The sequence below is a fragment of the Colias eurytheme genome, chromosome 6, assembly GCF_061535395.1.
Source record: "Colias eurytheme isolate Ceu_HAF_F1 chromosome 6, ilColEury1 Martin Lab GWU primary, whole genome shotgun sequence".
Lineage (NCBI taxonomy): Eukaryota > Metazoa > Arthropoda > Insecta > Lepidoptera > Pieridae > Colias > Colias eurytheme.
In genome coordinates, this window is record NC_142985.1 from 6,780,006 (window position 1) to 6,796,127 (window position 16,122).

The window sequence follows — 16,122 nt, forward strand, 5'->3', positions numbered from 1 at the left end:
CAGGCTAAGCATCATTTGACCACATTATTACTCTGTCTGTAACCAAAGAGTTTGTATGGTACTGTGCAACCATTTTGACACTTGTCACTATAAAATGATCTTGTCTGTTGTGTCAACTTTGTGCCAAATGCCAATGTCACGTGAATTTTATAGCCGATGAGTGACCGCTGACATACAAAATATATTTTATTGTTATTTTTGTAACTTATTTGGTATTTTGCTTTATAAGGAAAATTTCTAACTATGAAGTCATAAAATATTTCATTATCTGATTTAAGTGTTGCTGTTATATATTAAGTTTTTCAGTGTTATTATTACGAATTCGAAAATGGCTTATTTGTGCAGTCGATATAAAATAATTGTCCTGATCATGGTTGTGCTAATTATGTGGCAAGTTTATGCTAATTATTCTCGTTTTGTCTTGAAAAAATCTGCAACTACGCAAGCGGTAATTATTTCATTCATAATTTTGATTATTATTGGATTTCAACATTGAATAAGCGTTTCTTAAACTCTTTTAATTATTTTATTACAGAGTAATATAGTACAATTGGAAGATGATGCATACAATACGCATAAACAGGACAAAGTTAAAATAAGAGTGTATTATGAAACACTATGCCCAGATTCAAAGCACTTTTTTATAAAGCACTTAGGGCCAGTTACTGAAAAGCTTTCAGATTTCATTGATGTGGCTTTAGTTCCATATGGGAAAGCAACTGTAAGTATTATCAACACTATATTATTAAAGGTATTGGTCAATTATATACTGTACAATACATAATTCACATAGTTCATATCAATTTATTTTATAACATAATTGTGTCAATCGATTTTTTTTAAATATTTACAGACAACAGAAAAAAATGGACAGTATTACTTCAAGTGTCAGCACCAGGAGGAAGAATGCTACGCTAACAAAGTACATGCCTGTAGTATAGACATTCTAAATAATATGGTATCAGCTGTGAAGATAACAGTGTGCATGATAGAAGATAATTATGATGCTGATGCTGCTCTCTCACGGGTAATTCTTGATTTTTGTCCTTTACCTATTCATTTTGTTTTATTAAATTTTTTTGCAGAGGATGAAAGCTTTTAGAACACAACATATATTGACAAAGTTCTTTCTATTTATTAGATGAGACACTGAGGCATAAAAATAAAAATATTATATTATCATTCTTTTTACTTTGTTTGCTAGTAAATTCTAATTAATTTCATTACATTTAATTTGGTGTTTTATGTTTCAGTGTGCGAAACAATTGAATATTGAACCAGAACCTATACTTAACTGTGCTGGCAGTGCTCACGGCTCAGAATTATTAAAGAAATATGGTGACGATACACATATCTTGAAACCGACTTTTATACCGACTATATTATTGAATAGTTCAAGGGACAATCAAGCAGCTATACTTAAGAATTTCCTATTAGAAGTATGCAAATTAATAGCAATGCCACTACCGCCACCATGTTTGTGACATTTCCGACTAATTCGTAACAAATACATTCAATTAAATTAACCAAAAGTCTGAGAATATTGACATAACAAACATTAATGATATTATGGATTTATCATAATGTATTATGTATACATTTGATCCATTCCTTTTTGTGTCTGGTTTATGCAGACAAATTGCTTTGATTATAACTGAATTTTATAGGGATTCCAATGTATTAAGTATTCGTTCCTGTACTACTTTTGTTCCTTAAAAATGGTATTAGTAATTTTAATTGTATTAAATTACATAATATATTCTATTTGGATTTGTGAGGCTATTGAAAATGAAATCTAAATTATTAACTTTTTAAATATTGAAACTTCTTTACAATCAATCTATTTACAAATGTCTTATATTTGGTTGTGTTTTTATTTTAAAGTTTTAGAAACTGTTAATTAAGGATTTTTGTAACAATTAGGTTCTTGCCAAATACTAAAATGCTCACTGTAATTAGTTTAAAAGCATTTTCAATAATATTTTTTAAATATGTATTATGTAACCAATTGGTGACAATGGAACAAACATTGTAGTTTATTTAATTCTTTCCTTTTTAATTAAAAATCGAACACTCAACACATGTACATTTTTTGTATTGACGGAACTGAATTATTTATAAAGAACTAATTTAATTACAATGAAATAAATTTTGCTAATAAAATGGATATTTATTATGTTCACTGTATATTTATTTTTATGATTCTTCTCAGTCTAAAACCTAACCTAACTTTTTTAAATCTATAATATAAAAATGAATCCTAAAATGTGTTGGTAAGCGCATAACTCGAGAACGGCTGAACCGATTTCGATAATTCTTTTTTTATTATATTCCTTGAAGTACAAGGATGGTTCTTATGTAGAGAAAAAGTAAATATGTACCACGGGCGAAGCCGGGGCGGACCGCTAGTACTTATATAAAATATTAAATAACATATTATCATAGTGGGCACACCACTCAGATATTTTACATAACTCTAAGGATAAAATAATCAGAATGTTATTATGTACTCTTTCTACTTTTTTAAATTACATATACAGGGTGTAATCGTTATGTGTGCACAGGCGATTATTCCGTAATTATTACAGATATCAAACAACTTTGAACTGATATCGAGAGTACTTAACATAATGAGTAAAATGGCCATAATAAATTTTTAAATATAAAACGAGAAACATCTAAAAAAATAATTTAACCCTCCCATACATTTAGTATGAGATATGAATATACAGGGTGTCCCGCTCTTGGTATACTAAGCGCGAAGGAACTTGTAGTTTTGCATATACTGATCACGTAAAAAATACTTAAAAAAAAAAATTACGTCCAAAATTTTTTGCTAAATTTTTCCTGAAAATCCATGTTTTCTTCTCTAGCTTCGCGCAGCCGGCATATACCGCTTCTCTAATATGAGCATTTTATCTATGAAAACATAATCTTAAACGATAGCTCACGTGCTGGTGGCAAAGTTGGGCGGCTCGCTTGTTATGGGTGTACACATAGAGTTTTAAAAATTCATCTATTTGAAAAAAAAATGCGTCTGGAATTTTTTAATTATTTTTTACGTACTCAGCGTATGCAAAACTATAACCTCCTTTGAGCTTAGTATACCAACAGTGGGACACCCTGTATATCTTATATATAAAATTCTCGTGTCACAATGTTAGTCTGCATACTCCTCCGAAACGGGTGGACCGATTCTCATGAAATTTTCTGTGCATATCGGGTAAGTCTGAGAATCGGCCAACATCTATTTTTCATATGTACCACGGGCGAAGCCGGGGCGGACCGCTAGTATATAATATAATATCTCATGTACATTTACATAATATGAAAGATTTTAGCTTTTTCTTTTTTTTTTGTTTTCTACTTTAATTACTTCGCAAAATGCAATAAGCATGCTACATCACTGCCAAGTATTGTCAAAATCGGTTCAGTGGTTTCACAGAAATTAATGATTTTGTAACAATTACAATATTATTAAAAAGCGCCCGTTCTCTTTTGCCATTTACCTAACGATTACACTGGCGTGTGTGTAAGCACTTAATCGAGTAATCATACGCCAAAACTGCCTTTCCTATAATATAGTTCTGGAAAAGTCCCCGAGACTGACACGATTTGAATTAAACATAACTAAGAACTAGAACAAGGAAAGTGGCATCAAAAAATCACATCAAAATCGGGCCATCTGTGTGATAGAGAAGATGCAATCGACAGACATCGAAGCTTCAGTTCAGAAAACCCATTGTTTTTTTCCGTGTCGGGGGTTAAAAACTTACAAGCGAACTTCTTCTTAATACTATTATAAAGGCGAAAGTTTGTATGGATGTATGGATGTTTGTTACTCTTTCACGTAAAAACTACTGCACCGATTACAATGAAATTTAGCACACATATAGAGGGTAACTTGGATTAACACATAGGATAGGTTTTATCCCGGAAATTCCACGGGAACGGGAACTATGCGGGTTTTCCTTTGAAAACGCGGGCGAAGCCGCGGGCGGAAATCTAGTACTCAATAAGTAGCTGATAGTTAAATAAATAATAGGTAGGTAAGTATATAAACGCACGAACGAAATGTATGGAATGCAGATATTATAGTAATATGTACCTACATTATATATAATAGTATAAGTAGACATCCTGGATACTAATATTATAAATGCGAAAGTAACTCTGTCTGTCTGTCTGTTACTCAATCACGCCTAAACTACTGAACCAATTTGCATGAAATTTGGTATGGAGATATTATGATAGGTACCCGAGAAAGGACATAGGCTACCTTTTATTGCGAAATATGTACCACGGGCGAAGCGGGGGCGGACCTCTAGTTTACAATATTTAGTTCTATAATATATAGGAATAATACGTAGGAATTGCCTTTTGAATTTTAATGTAGTCTTTAGTACACACCTTCCTAGTTTTTATAGTAATGTCACAGTACCTATTGCAATATTTCCTATAAATATAGGGTACAAAAACCACAAATTATATACCTAACACAAAAAAGGTCATTCGCTATTGCCTATTACTATTCAATATTACCTACTTCAACTTCTTCGAGTCATCAAATCTCATCTATAACTAAGTACAAACGTAAATCATATCCAGAATGTTTTTATAATAAGCTCCCTAAAAGCACAAGACGGGAATCGTACCTCATCGCGATTCAATTTGAAACGTTCTGACAACACCAATTTCCTGTCGTCTAAATACCTTTGCTTCAAAAACTGTTTCGAACACAATAATAAATCTTCACTGAAATCACGCTCTAATTTCGTGAAAGCCCCGTCTCGCTTTGCTAATTAATATGAATGGCATTTGCATCCGGCTTTTTCTCGCACAGACCATTTCCAACTATTGTTTTGTGAAGATCCTCACAATTTATTCCTATTTTAGTAGACTGCATTTCGCCCGTGGATGCTATTGAAAATAATAAAACGTCTGCCTTTTTGGTTACACTGGAATTAAGTCTTTGTTTCCTTAACTGGACGCATGGCAACTTAATTACGATTATTACCTATTACTGGCAGTAATAGATATAATAATTATTATTATAATACCTATTTATAAAAAAGATCAACTTGATAAGCGGAGCGAAGTTTATTTTACACTAGCGGTCTGCCCCGGCTTCGCCCGTGGTACATGTCTACATTTTCTCTCCATAAGAACCATCCTCGTATTTTAAGGAATATAAAAAAAAAGAATTATCGAAATCGGTTCAGCCGTTCTCGAGTTTTGCGCTTACCAACACATTTGGCGATTAATTTTTATTAATTCCAAGCGGTCCGCCCCGGCTTCGCCCGTGGTACATATTTACGTTTTCTCTACATAAAAACCATCCTCGTACTTCTAGAAATGTAATAAAAAAAGAATTATCGAAATCGGTTCAGCCGTTCTCGAGTTATGCGCTTACCAACACATTTTGCGATTCATTTTTATATATAAAGAGACTAGCGGTCCGCCCCGGCTTCGCCCGTGGTACATATTTACGTTTTCTCTACATAAAAACCATCCTCGTACTTCAAGGAATATAATAAAAAAAGAATTATCGAAATCGGTTCAGCCGTTCTCGAGTTATGCGCTTACCAACACATTTTGCGATTCATTTTTATATATAAGACTAGCGGTCCGCCCCGGCTTCGCCCGTGGTACATAATATTAACGTTTTCTCTACATAAGAACCATCCTCGTACTTCAAGGAATATAATAAAAAAAGAATTATCGAAATCGGTTCAGCCGTTCTCGAGTTATGCGCTTACCAACACATTTTGGGATTCATTTTTATATTATAGATAGATCTATGTAGCCTTCATATTAAGTTTTTCAAAGGTTATAGCACAGACTAATAATGTTATACGGTTATAATAACTCACGAAAATAATAAACCAATTAAAAGACTCAAAAGTGGTTGCGATTTGCGACTGAATACCTAACTATATAGGTGGAGTGAGATTTTTTTTTGTCGAAGCGCGCTTAGTTGTACATATGTATATGGTTATATCAATTTAATAATCTGTGGTTATAGTTGGAAGATGGTCAAAAATAAAATACTTATCATCCACTGAAATATAAGATGAATGTTTTTATGTAGGTATATTTTGTCCGTGGTCCTGTCCCCATAGCTCAGCTAGTATGTCCTATTGGCTATTGACTAAAGACACAATAACTTAAAAAATCATTTAGTTGTTCATAACACAGTGTACAATAAACTTTGAATACAATAAAAAAGAAATGACTGTGGTAGAAGATCCTAGATTATCAAAGTAAAATGATCTGATTTTGAAAAAAAATCTATTCATTCTCTCAAGCAGGCATGTCACCATCTAGATCACCATCTACTTTACATCAGGTAGACTGGTCAAAGGACAAAGGTAGCTTTGATCACATATTAAAAAAAATATGTTAAATAGATTCTATAATTTTGATATTTTTTAATTAAATAAATAAATATGATCTATTCAAGATCATATTTATTTATTTAATAGAGTTCTAAAACGTGATTTTTTAATTTATTTAATAACGAAAGTATAATTTGCAAACGTTAATTTAGGTACCCATACACAGAAAGAAAAAATAAATCTCCTGTACCCACTGAATTCAAACATAAATGATCGTTATAGGGAGGTAGTTGGTACGAATAGGTCCCCTTTATAAAATCCGACACTAACAACGTGATAACCAATTTGGAGAGTGATTGCATAGCACGCACAGCGCACCACACAAGTATCTGCACAGGTATATCTGTCGGTGGAGCGCAAACCGTGTAGTCTCATTAAAACTTTCCTCAGACTGGGCTTGCACGTGTTTTTAATTTTTATCGAGAGCACTCGTCGTTAGCTGGCGGACGCGGGGCGCTTGCTGCGGCTTCGAGCTTTGATTGCGGTAATGACGTCTCTCCCGTCTCCCGTACCACTCGACTCATCTTTTCACTATCTTCATATTATTTTCTTGCAAATTAATGCATCTTTTTAATTAATGTACGACATATGTAAAATTTTAATAAGACCAAGTATGAATTATGCGCCGTGGTTCCGTTCCTAAATTATTTTAAGAACTTAATTTTTTTTTAATTTAAAATGACAAACAGTTTTATGTTAATAAAACACAATATAAATATACTACAGTCTGTGACTACAGCCCATACCAGATTACACCCATATTTTGTTCAAAGAGAAAATAAAAAAAGAACATCGCATTCATTAGCTTATGGTGGTGATAGACAAAGCCAAATTTACGGAAATTATTCCATTTTTATTAGAAGCATTAATAAGTATAAAAATGTAATAAGTTCATATAAATAGGTATGTGATGTAACTTTAAATGTTGTTAACGAACTCTAAAAAGTAACATTTAAAAAGTGTTGTGAGTTTATTTACATTATTACTTCATGAGTGTGTGTGTGGATACTGGATAATATTTATACCGGCATGATTATGATTTCGAAATGTTTATCGCAACTTTTTTCAGCTAAACTGCATGATTAATGTCACCTTATGATTTTATTTATTTATTACCTAAATGTGTTAAAATTGAATTTGAGAATGGAATCTAGTTTGCCTGCATTTATCGACTTCACTAGTAAAAATGCCTAATACAGGGTGTCCCAATATGGACCTAGAGAGCTATCTGTTACAAAACTGTAGGTATGGTCCGCGATTTTTCGTATTTTCGGAGTTGTCTTCTTTTATAATTTTTCACCTATCACCGATTAAGATGAGATTTCTATTAATTGTGCCGTGAATAATGAATATTTGCGGTAGATGCTTGATTTTTTGTGTGCTAAGCTGATAGATAGGCCAATTCAGTGATGGTTGAAGGTTCTATCTATCGTTATTAATGGATGAACTCAAAAACTGATTACTTTTCGTGGTTCAAGTAATATGTATGGAATATTGACAACCTTCCCATGTGTATTTTATCATTAACCTAAAATGTTTTTATTAAATTGAATGGAAATAGACAAAAATGTATTCGTTTATTTTGGCTATTGAAAAATATTCGATAATCCCACGCTCACTTTTACAAAGTGCAATCGACATGAAAAATCCATTAAGGTCGTTTAGGTCGGTACCGGGACGGACGTAGGCGGCGCCAGTGACCGTGCTAAGCGGATTTGTTGCATCCTCGCCGGCATCCGCATCCACTTGCCATGCTGATGCACACGTCTGCATCATCGCACCCTTTATGCGCCGTAATAGTATCCTGTTATACACTTACAGGCTTTGCAAGATACGTCAAAGCGTTTCAAATTATCATCATATAGATATATGTATAAAATAATCATCATATCATAACATTATAAAGATCAATTTTGCAAAGTTATACTGTAACAAATCAAAAACTGGAAGCTGGTAGTAATCATTATAATTATTATCTACAATTTACATCATAAATAAATTGACGTAATCTTTTTAAGTCCAAATTATGCGAATAAAGATCCCATATTTGCATAATATCTATTTACTGTGGTATTATTGTCCATATCCATACTAATATTATAAATGCGAAAGTAACTCTGTCTGTCTGTCTGTCTGTTACTCAATCACGCCTTAACTACTGAACCAATTTGCATGAAATTTGGTATAGAGATATTTTGATACCCGAGAAAGGACATAGGATAGGTTTTATCCCGGAAATCCCACGGGAACGGGAACTATGCTTTGATTGCGCGGGCGATGCCGCGGGTGGAAAGCTAGTAGTTCATATAGAGTCTCAAGTAGTAGTAGGTACACCATCAATCAAAATATTATATCAATAGAGAGTTTTTAGCACAGCTCTACCATCCATAATATTACCTACTCTATCATATAAATATTATAATGTATTACTTTATCATCCGCGTTATTAATTATTATTCGAAGTGTCTAGTCGTCCGCTAAACGGATGAATAAAATAAATTAGTCGTCCGATTACCGGATGAATAAAATAATTTAATCGTCCGATTACCGGATGAATAAAATAATTTAATCGTCCGATTATTCGGATTAATAGATAACCTTTTAACACTAAAGCTAGTTGGGTTGGACTAAAGCAAAGAGGGCGCAGGACTTAGAAAATTTTTGATGGAGTTGGTGTCATTATAACACCTATTTATTATTATTATATCGTAAAGATTACGCTAATATAAGCATGTTTTATAGGAACAACTTTTCTCTAAAATCAAAAATGGCCGAGATATTCGCCCTTAATTCGTTAGGTTAGGTTTAGGTTAGGTTAGGTTAGGCTTCTTAAAAAAAAACTACACAGAAATAAGAGCCCCGCGAAGCGGGGCTCCGTCGATGCGCAAAAAAAAATCAAGTTTAGGTTAGGTTAGCCTTTAGGTTAGGTTAGGTTAGGTTTCTTAAAAAAAAACAACACAGAAATAGGAGCCCCGCGAAGCGGGGCTCCGTCGACGCGCAAAAAAAAATCAAGTTTAGGTTAGGTTAGCCGTTAGGTTAGGTTAGCCGTTAGGTTAGGTTAGCCGTTAGGTTAGGTTAGCCGTTAGATTAGGTTAGCCGTTAGGTTAGGTTAGCCGTTAGGTTAGGTTAGCCGTTAGGTTAGGTTAGGTTTCTTAAAAAAAAAACTACACAGAAATAGGAGCCCCGCGAAGCGGGGCTCCGTCGACGCGCAAAAAAAAATCAAGTTTAGGTTAGGTTAGCCGTTAGGTTAGGTTAGGTTAGGTTTCTTAAAAAAAAACTACACAGAAATAAAAAAATCAAATACCAACGTGTGCCCTCCTCCCCCCTCCTCCCCCCACAAAAAACCTATAATACGTGCGGCAGTTCTCTAAAGAAACCCCGATAACCTAACTATATAGATAAATAGATGTTATCGGACGATTAAATTATTTTATTCATCCGGTAATCGGACGACTAATTTATTTTATTCATCCGTTTAGCGGACGACTAGCTTTGTCCATTATTATTATTTAAAAAATGAAAATGATAAAATTAAAGTATTTATTATAATATATATATAATAAATATCTATTTATCTACAATACCGATGGAAATAACCACTTTACAATGTAACCTAACGTTACAATGTTTAAATCCATCACGATTTTTTCCATCTATATCGTAGTCAACATAAAGTTTAATTTGTATGTAATGTAGAAACTTTTGGGTAAACATAAAGATGATTTCACAAGCTGTCTTCGGGCCATTAATAATCATTATGTCTGATATCCTTTGGCTTATTGTAGACTCGGCGGGCGTGCGCCGCATATTTTGACATTAATTTTATAATTATTGTGATACAACAATAAAGACCTTGCTAACAAAAACGTGTATTCTCTTCCGAACCTTCGTCGTCGAAACAATTAATAACAGTTAAAACGCGTCGGAAGATTATAACAGATACATTTTAAATTACGGTTTTATTTTATACCTACGCAGGTTGGGTGGCGAAAGGCAGTTTCAGTCTCCGTTGAAATCAATTGCCAAATGAAAAAAAAAAAGCACAAAAATGTATTGTTATTGTAATCTAAATTATATGAAAATAAATTTTGTATCGTACCTACAGGCACAACATTTAAAACAAAATTGCTAGCCGGATAGGACAATCATTATGAACCCGGATAGTGGTGCCAAGAAGGTAGAGCAAAATTATTCTGGGTTGAGAATTATGTTTAGCATGTTCTCATTTGTTCGATATATTTGACTAAATAACTAAAAAAGTATGTAGTAGGTACTATGGAGTACTAAATATTTTTTAATACAACGCAAAGTATAATCTGCTTAGCTCGAAGCTAGATGGCGTTACGTGAATTGCCTAAGAATTTAATAGTTAAACAACAGTAACTATTGTATAACTGTTTTATCCATTTTTTAGGTCTTGTTACATATGTTTTTTATAAGCTGAAATAATTTATAAATATAATCCTATATAACAATTTTTTCAATATTACTTTAGTCCTCAAAAACCCTGACCGTTACCAACGTAAGGTTACTCATGCTATGATTAAGACAATAAATGCAGATTGCACAGCGGAAGCACTTCGCAATTGATTATAGAATACTATGTAGATGATTTGTTAATTGTCACTTAAGTTCATAATTGCTCACAGGTACTTCATAGAATTATAAATAGCAACAACATGTAGTTGTCTCAGAAGGGCAGCGAAACGCCATGGCGGCGGCGCTGCTTATTTGTTTACTCTTGGTAACATTTGGTCATGGGGCGAAAGAGAAACCGGTAAGCGTTTTCAATCAATCTCATATCAAGTCCTTACCATATTGATTTATGCACAAAAGTAACTCTCGTATAATAAATCTATTCCGAGACGAGGATAACCTAATTTGTGTGCGGATTCAAATCGAAATGTAAAAAAAAATGCATTTGACACTACAAACTGTGTTAATCCGCAGGATTTTTATTAGGCCTGAAATCCACTTTACAAAGCAGATTTCGCCTAAGAAGCAGAGGCGGCTCGTGACAAAATTTTATGGGTGTTCACTTGAAATAAAACACTGAAAATACATGGTGTAAAGCAGTACATTTATCAAAAAAATTACTTATAAAGGAAATACCTACATACGTCTTTCTTTTTGGTGTGCAAAAATATCTATAACTTAAAGCGACAAGACATTCGTAAATATCTGTTGTTGCTTTCATCACAACCACACAACCACGGTTTTTTTTACATATTGTTCAGATTTAAACACACGCGTATATGTTTTCGTTTTTGTCGTACATTTTTGCGTAAGATCAAGTTCAGGCCGTGGCGGTCCCTTAGCTTTACATTCAAGCCGAATTTGTAACGTTTTATCACACTTTTTAATGAACGCCACATTATAATTATTGTTCATTTTAACACTCACAAGTAATACTGATAAGTACAGGCTATTTCAACACGTATTTTATAATTTTAATTAGAAAATTGCATGAATCGCGCGCGTGCATTGAAGTTGACTCGAGAGTCGAGTGTTTGTTTATATTATAGACGTAGCAACTGGCAACGTCGCAATCGCTGTCCTGCCGGGCGGTAAAAACGAACCGGCAACGTTTGCGGGTGCGGCGCACCGAATTTTGCTACTTTTCCATAGAAAATCTTTTGTTTCACGCGCAGGGCTCTGGCAAAACCCTCTCTTTCACTCCTATTGGATTTCGTATTAGGAAATGTACTAAATCTTTTTTCATTGGAGCGCAATCGTGAGCGCACCGCTTCGCGCGTTACATAATACAGTAGGTATTATACAGGTGTATGGGATGATGGAATGATGGATATATTCATTGGTATTAACAGTAGTTTTAAAGATTACGATTGATTTTAAATAGTAATAATTAATGTTAATAATTAAATTAAGGAGTATGATTTTATTATAATTATTTATGGGAGTTCACTGCACCAGCGCTCCTTAGGGCGAGCCGCCTCTGCTAAGAAGGCAAGGACCCTTGTATCGCAAACTGCTCACCCGTGTGAGTGACTGTCTCTATGGTCCCTTGTTTCCTGTGACAGCCGAAATCGAGGTTTGTTCCCGACAAACCGGACGTTCTCGATATGTCGTTTAACACGAAAAGCCCTCTACGTTGATCTTAAAAATCAGAAGGACTCAAGAGCATCTAATGTAAAGTACCAGTAAAAATAGTATGTAATAATAATACTTTAGTAATAGTAGTCCGTCACACTAAATCAAAAGATGTTTTGCGCGAAGTGACAGTAGTACCCACCTCAACGCTTCGCTTATGAGGCGTGCAATATTCTGCCTTCAGTTGAATCGTCTATCATATTTTCATCTGTGAAATTTTTTAGCGCAATTTAAGAAAAAAAAACAACTATCTACAAAACAATTATAATTAAATCAATAGAGTTTGAAGCTTATAGTTGTAATATTACAAACTATAGCACTACAACGCAACGGTAAAAGAGTCTTGTGAGACCATATCGATTTAGATATGCTAAACACACTCGAATTCTTATTAGATACGTATGAAATATAAGATATTTTAGCAATACATAGAATTCTTTGAAAACGCTAACAGCCATCTTTCAACGTCAGCTTCGGTCTACGAACTTATGTGACGTTATAAGATCTAACCCTTTCAGCTAAACAAAAAAGTTTATTTCCAATGTCAGGAAGAAAATGTACATTTTTATGTTTCGTTTAATTCGATTGACAAAAAATAATGAATTGTTATTTTACAAATATTATATGTACACGTCCATGGAAGAGATATAACTCAAAATCTATATTCTTGATGTAGAGCAACTAGTATGAAAATTGAAGTAGATTTTTTCAGTGAAAAATAAAAATGTTTGATTAATGAATTGGTCTACTAAACATATTATAAACAGATTGATACGAAATCAATTTTTTGCCGGTGCCTATTAGTAATTGATCGCAATAATTTGTCGGTAATATTTAGATATAGCTATACTTTTATAGAATTACCATGGTTTTATAATTAAATTACTTTAATATCTGATCCGAAGAAAATAGTGTGTTTTGTCCAAATAGTTATGATACAATGGAAACACGCACTAAGCTTTTAAATTAATATTTGATCTTATGATACAACTTGATGCGCTATGGGTTGGTCCCACTGGAATCTCGGCTTAATAATTTTCTTTGAGAATTTTATGTCATTTTTAATATTAAAGTGATGTCTTTGCGTCACTACGTTCACAAAGAAAATATTTAAGAGGATATATCTAAGAGATTATATAATGTAGTCTGTAGTTATGGGTTGAGAATGCGTATACGCGAGTCAGTACAAATTTTCCTAATGCGTTTTCTTGTAACTGACAGTCTTAGTAATTCCTTTTTTTTCCAAATACGCAGTGTAAAAAGTTATATAGTAAATTTATATAACAAATGCTATATTAATAAACTTATACACGTTTTGATGTACTGTAAATGTGTTTGACATCGTAATAAACTTGTTTCTGAACTTGTCTATTACTCTCATACAAAAAATTGTCCTTTGAGAGAGTTCAAATACAACCGAGATTCGAGGTAGCTCGTAAGAAAATTGATTTCATAAGTGAATCGTATTTCAGGAACTTAGCGATGAAATCAAAGAAATAATAGAGCATGTTCACAACGAATGCGTCGGTTTGACTGGGGTCGCCGAGGGTGAGTTCAAAAAACAAAATAGCTATTTATTTCATCTTACCTTTGTGCTACTTTCGTTTATTTTGACGCATATACATTTTTTTGTTCGCGGCTTAACTTATACCATAGCTATAACAATAACCAGAGAGGAACATTTATTTTTATTGTAAAATAAAATAGTAGAGTATTTACGTTATAGTAATTAAAAAATATCTCCTAATAATTATATTAGAACCTAAACATGATGTGTAATAAGTAGTTAAACTTCGCAACGTGTGCTATAGTATATTTACCTTTTTAGTTTTTACTATAAATAAATTGTATAATAATTAAAGCTGTAATATCCATTTGTCTGGACTAGAATACTACACAGTACACAAGTGCCAAATTTTCATGATAAAACCAGTGATTCTTTTCCCTGGCTAAATAATCATGTGACGTGTAATATTTATGTGATATTCAAATACATTAAAGACTCTTTATTCTCTCTTGCCCCCAGAGGATATAGCGAATTGCGAAAACGGCATATTTAAGGAGGACAACAAATTGAAGTGCTATATGTTTTGCCTACTCGAGGAGGGTAGCCTTGTGAGTTATCTTTCTTTTGTTTTTATATCATCTTGCTCGGTTAAAAAGAGTTCCGACGATTAAAATGTTTGCTCGTGGTACTTTTCTTCAGGTGCGATTCACTATTAAATATTAATAATTGGTTTATTTTCATTTTTCGCATTTATTTTACGAACTATAATTAATCTTACATGAATACATATAAAGAGCCGGAAACAATCGGTTAAGTTGTTTCTGAGTTGTATACATGTGTAAAATCAAGTCTTTTATTCGACTTCTTTTTAATAGGTCGATGATGATGGAAACGTAGATTATGACATGATGATCAGCCTCATTCCTGAACAGTATACTGAAAGAGTTACCAAAATGATAACCGCCTGCAAACATTTAGGTATGAATTTTAATCGTTTTTTTTCTTAATTCATATAAATAAACGTTGTGCACTTAACGTAACACAGAATATAAATTATGGATAATTAATATAGGGATTACCATTATCTTGGGGTTTTTAGACAGTTTGTTTGATAACGCAACTGCCACCAACAATCTAATCATTAAAATAATAAATTTGTACTAAAATAATATACCTAATATTTTGGTTCTTAAAAATTCTCTTATAAGTAATATAATTTTGTGTATAAAGATTACCAAAAAATGAAATTTCATGAAGTACTTAATATGTTGTAAATGATAAGTAGAGTATTTTTTATCATGATATGATTTAGCTAACAGGTACAAGTTTTAGTTTATTATTTCTTTCCACAGATACAAGGGATAAAGATAAGTGTCAAAGAGCATTCGATGTTCATCAATGTTCCTACAAACAAGATCCCGACGTAAGTATTCATTATGAATGAATGAAACATCTGATAAAACAAGGCATAAATTTTTATTTATAATTTATTTTTCAGTTCTATTTCCTCTTCTAATATTATTGTACTCAAGTTGAGCGACGCTGACTAAATGGAGAAGCTGTAAATATAAGTATTTAAGTCAATAAAGCATTATAAACAAATACATTGTAATTTACTTGAAATTATAATAAGACCAAAAGCTGATTCATGATGTCTGAACTCATACAAATAATTCATTACCCTTTTTATTCTATTTGTATAATATTAATTTGAAAAACGTTATTACTGCTTCCTGTTGAGAAGAAATCTTGTAAATAAGGACGTAATTTGGCTTTTGCCGCGGGCCGCACGCCCGGCTATTTTTTATGAAATACTTACTTCTCAAGTTTATTCAGATTTTGAAAGAAGTATTATACTAAGGAATTAATTTGCTTCACAAGAAATAATTTCTGCGAGGAAAAATAAATGAGTTTGAATCTTGTAAAATGTGTAATTGTAATCTTTAGTGAAATGAAATTCAAAGGAACTCCTTCGTTGAGAGGCAATTTTGAATCTCGTATTTCTTTTATTCATTTGAGACTTGCCTTTATGACTAAAGATTATTAAAGACAAAAACACTTGTTTTTAAAGGCTAAAGCATCAAGATTAATATTACACGATCCTTT

At 32.8% G+C, this 16,122-nt stretch overlaps 2 protein-coding genes across 2 annotated transcripts; both read left to right on the forward strand.

The window, feature by feature from the left end:
* The first annotated feature begins 125 nt into the window (after positions 1–125).
* Positions 126–2,046, forward strand: LOC149907741 (gamma-interferon-inducible lysosomal thiol reductase-like protein). Its single transcript, XM_090103393.1, has 4 exons — positions 126–448; positions 536–721; positions 854–1,027; positions 1,254–2,046. Exons 1-4 carry the CDS (start codon positions 329–331, stop codon positions 1,482–1,484), a joined length of 711 nt encoding a protein of 236 aa, XP_089959519.1. The 5' UTR covers positions 126–328; the 3' UTR covers positions 1,485–2,046.
* A 9,045-nt stretch (positions 2,047–11,091) lies between these two features.
* LOC149907742 (pheromone-binding protein-related protein 6-like) lies at positions 11,092–15,579 on the forward strand. The gene is made up of 6 exons (XM_090103396.1): positions 11,092–11,175; positions 13,982–14,057; positions 14,536–14,624; positions 14,892–14,994; positions 15,369–15,439; positions 15,515–15,579. Exons 1-6 carry the CDS (start codon positions 11,110–11,112, stop codon positions 15,530–15,532), a joined length of 423 nt encoding a protein of 140 aa, XP_089959522.1. The 5' UTR covers positions 11,092–11,109; the 3' UTR covers positions 15,533–15,579.
* The last annotated feature ends 543 nt before the right edge of the window (positions 15,580–16,122 follow it).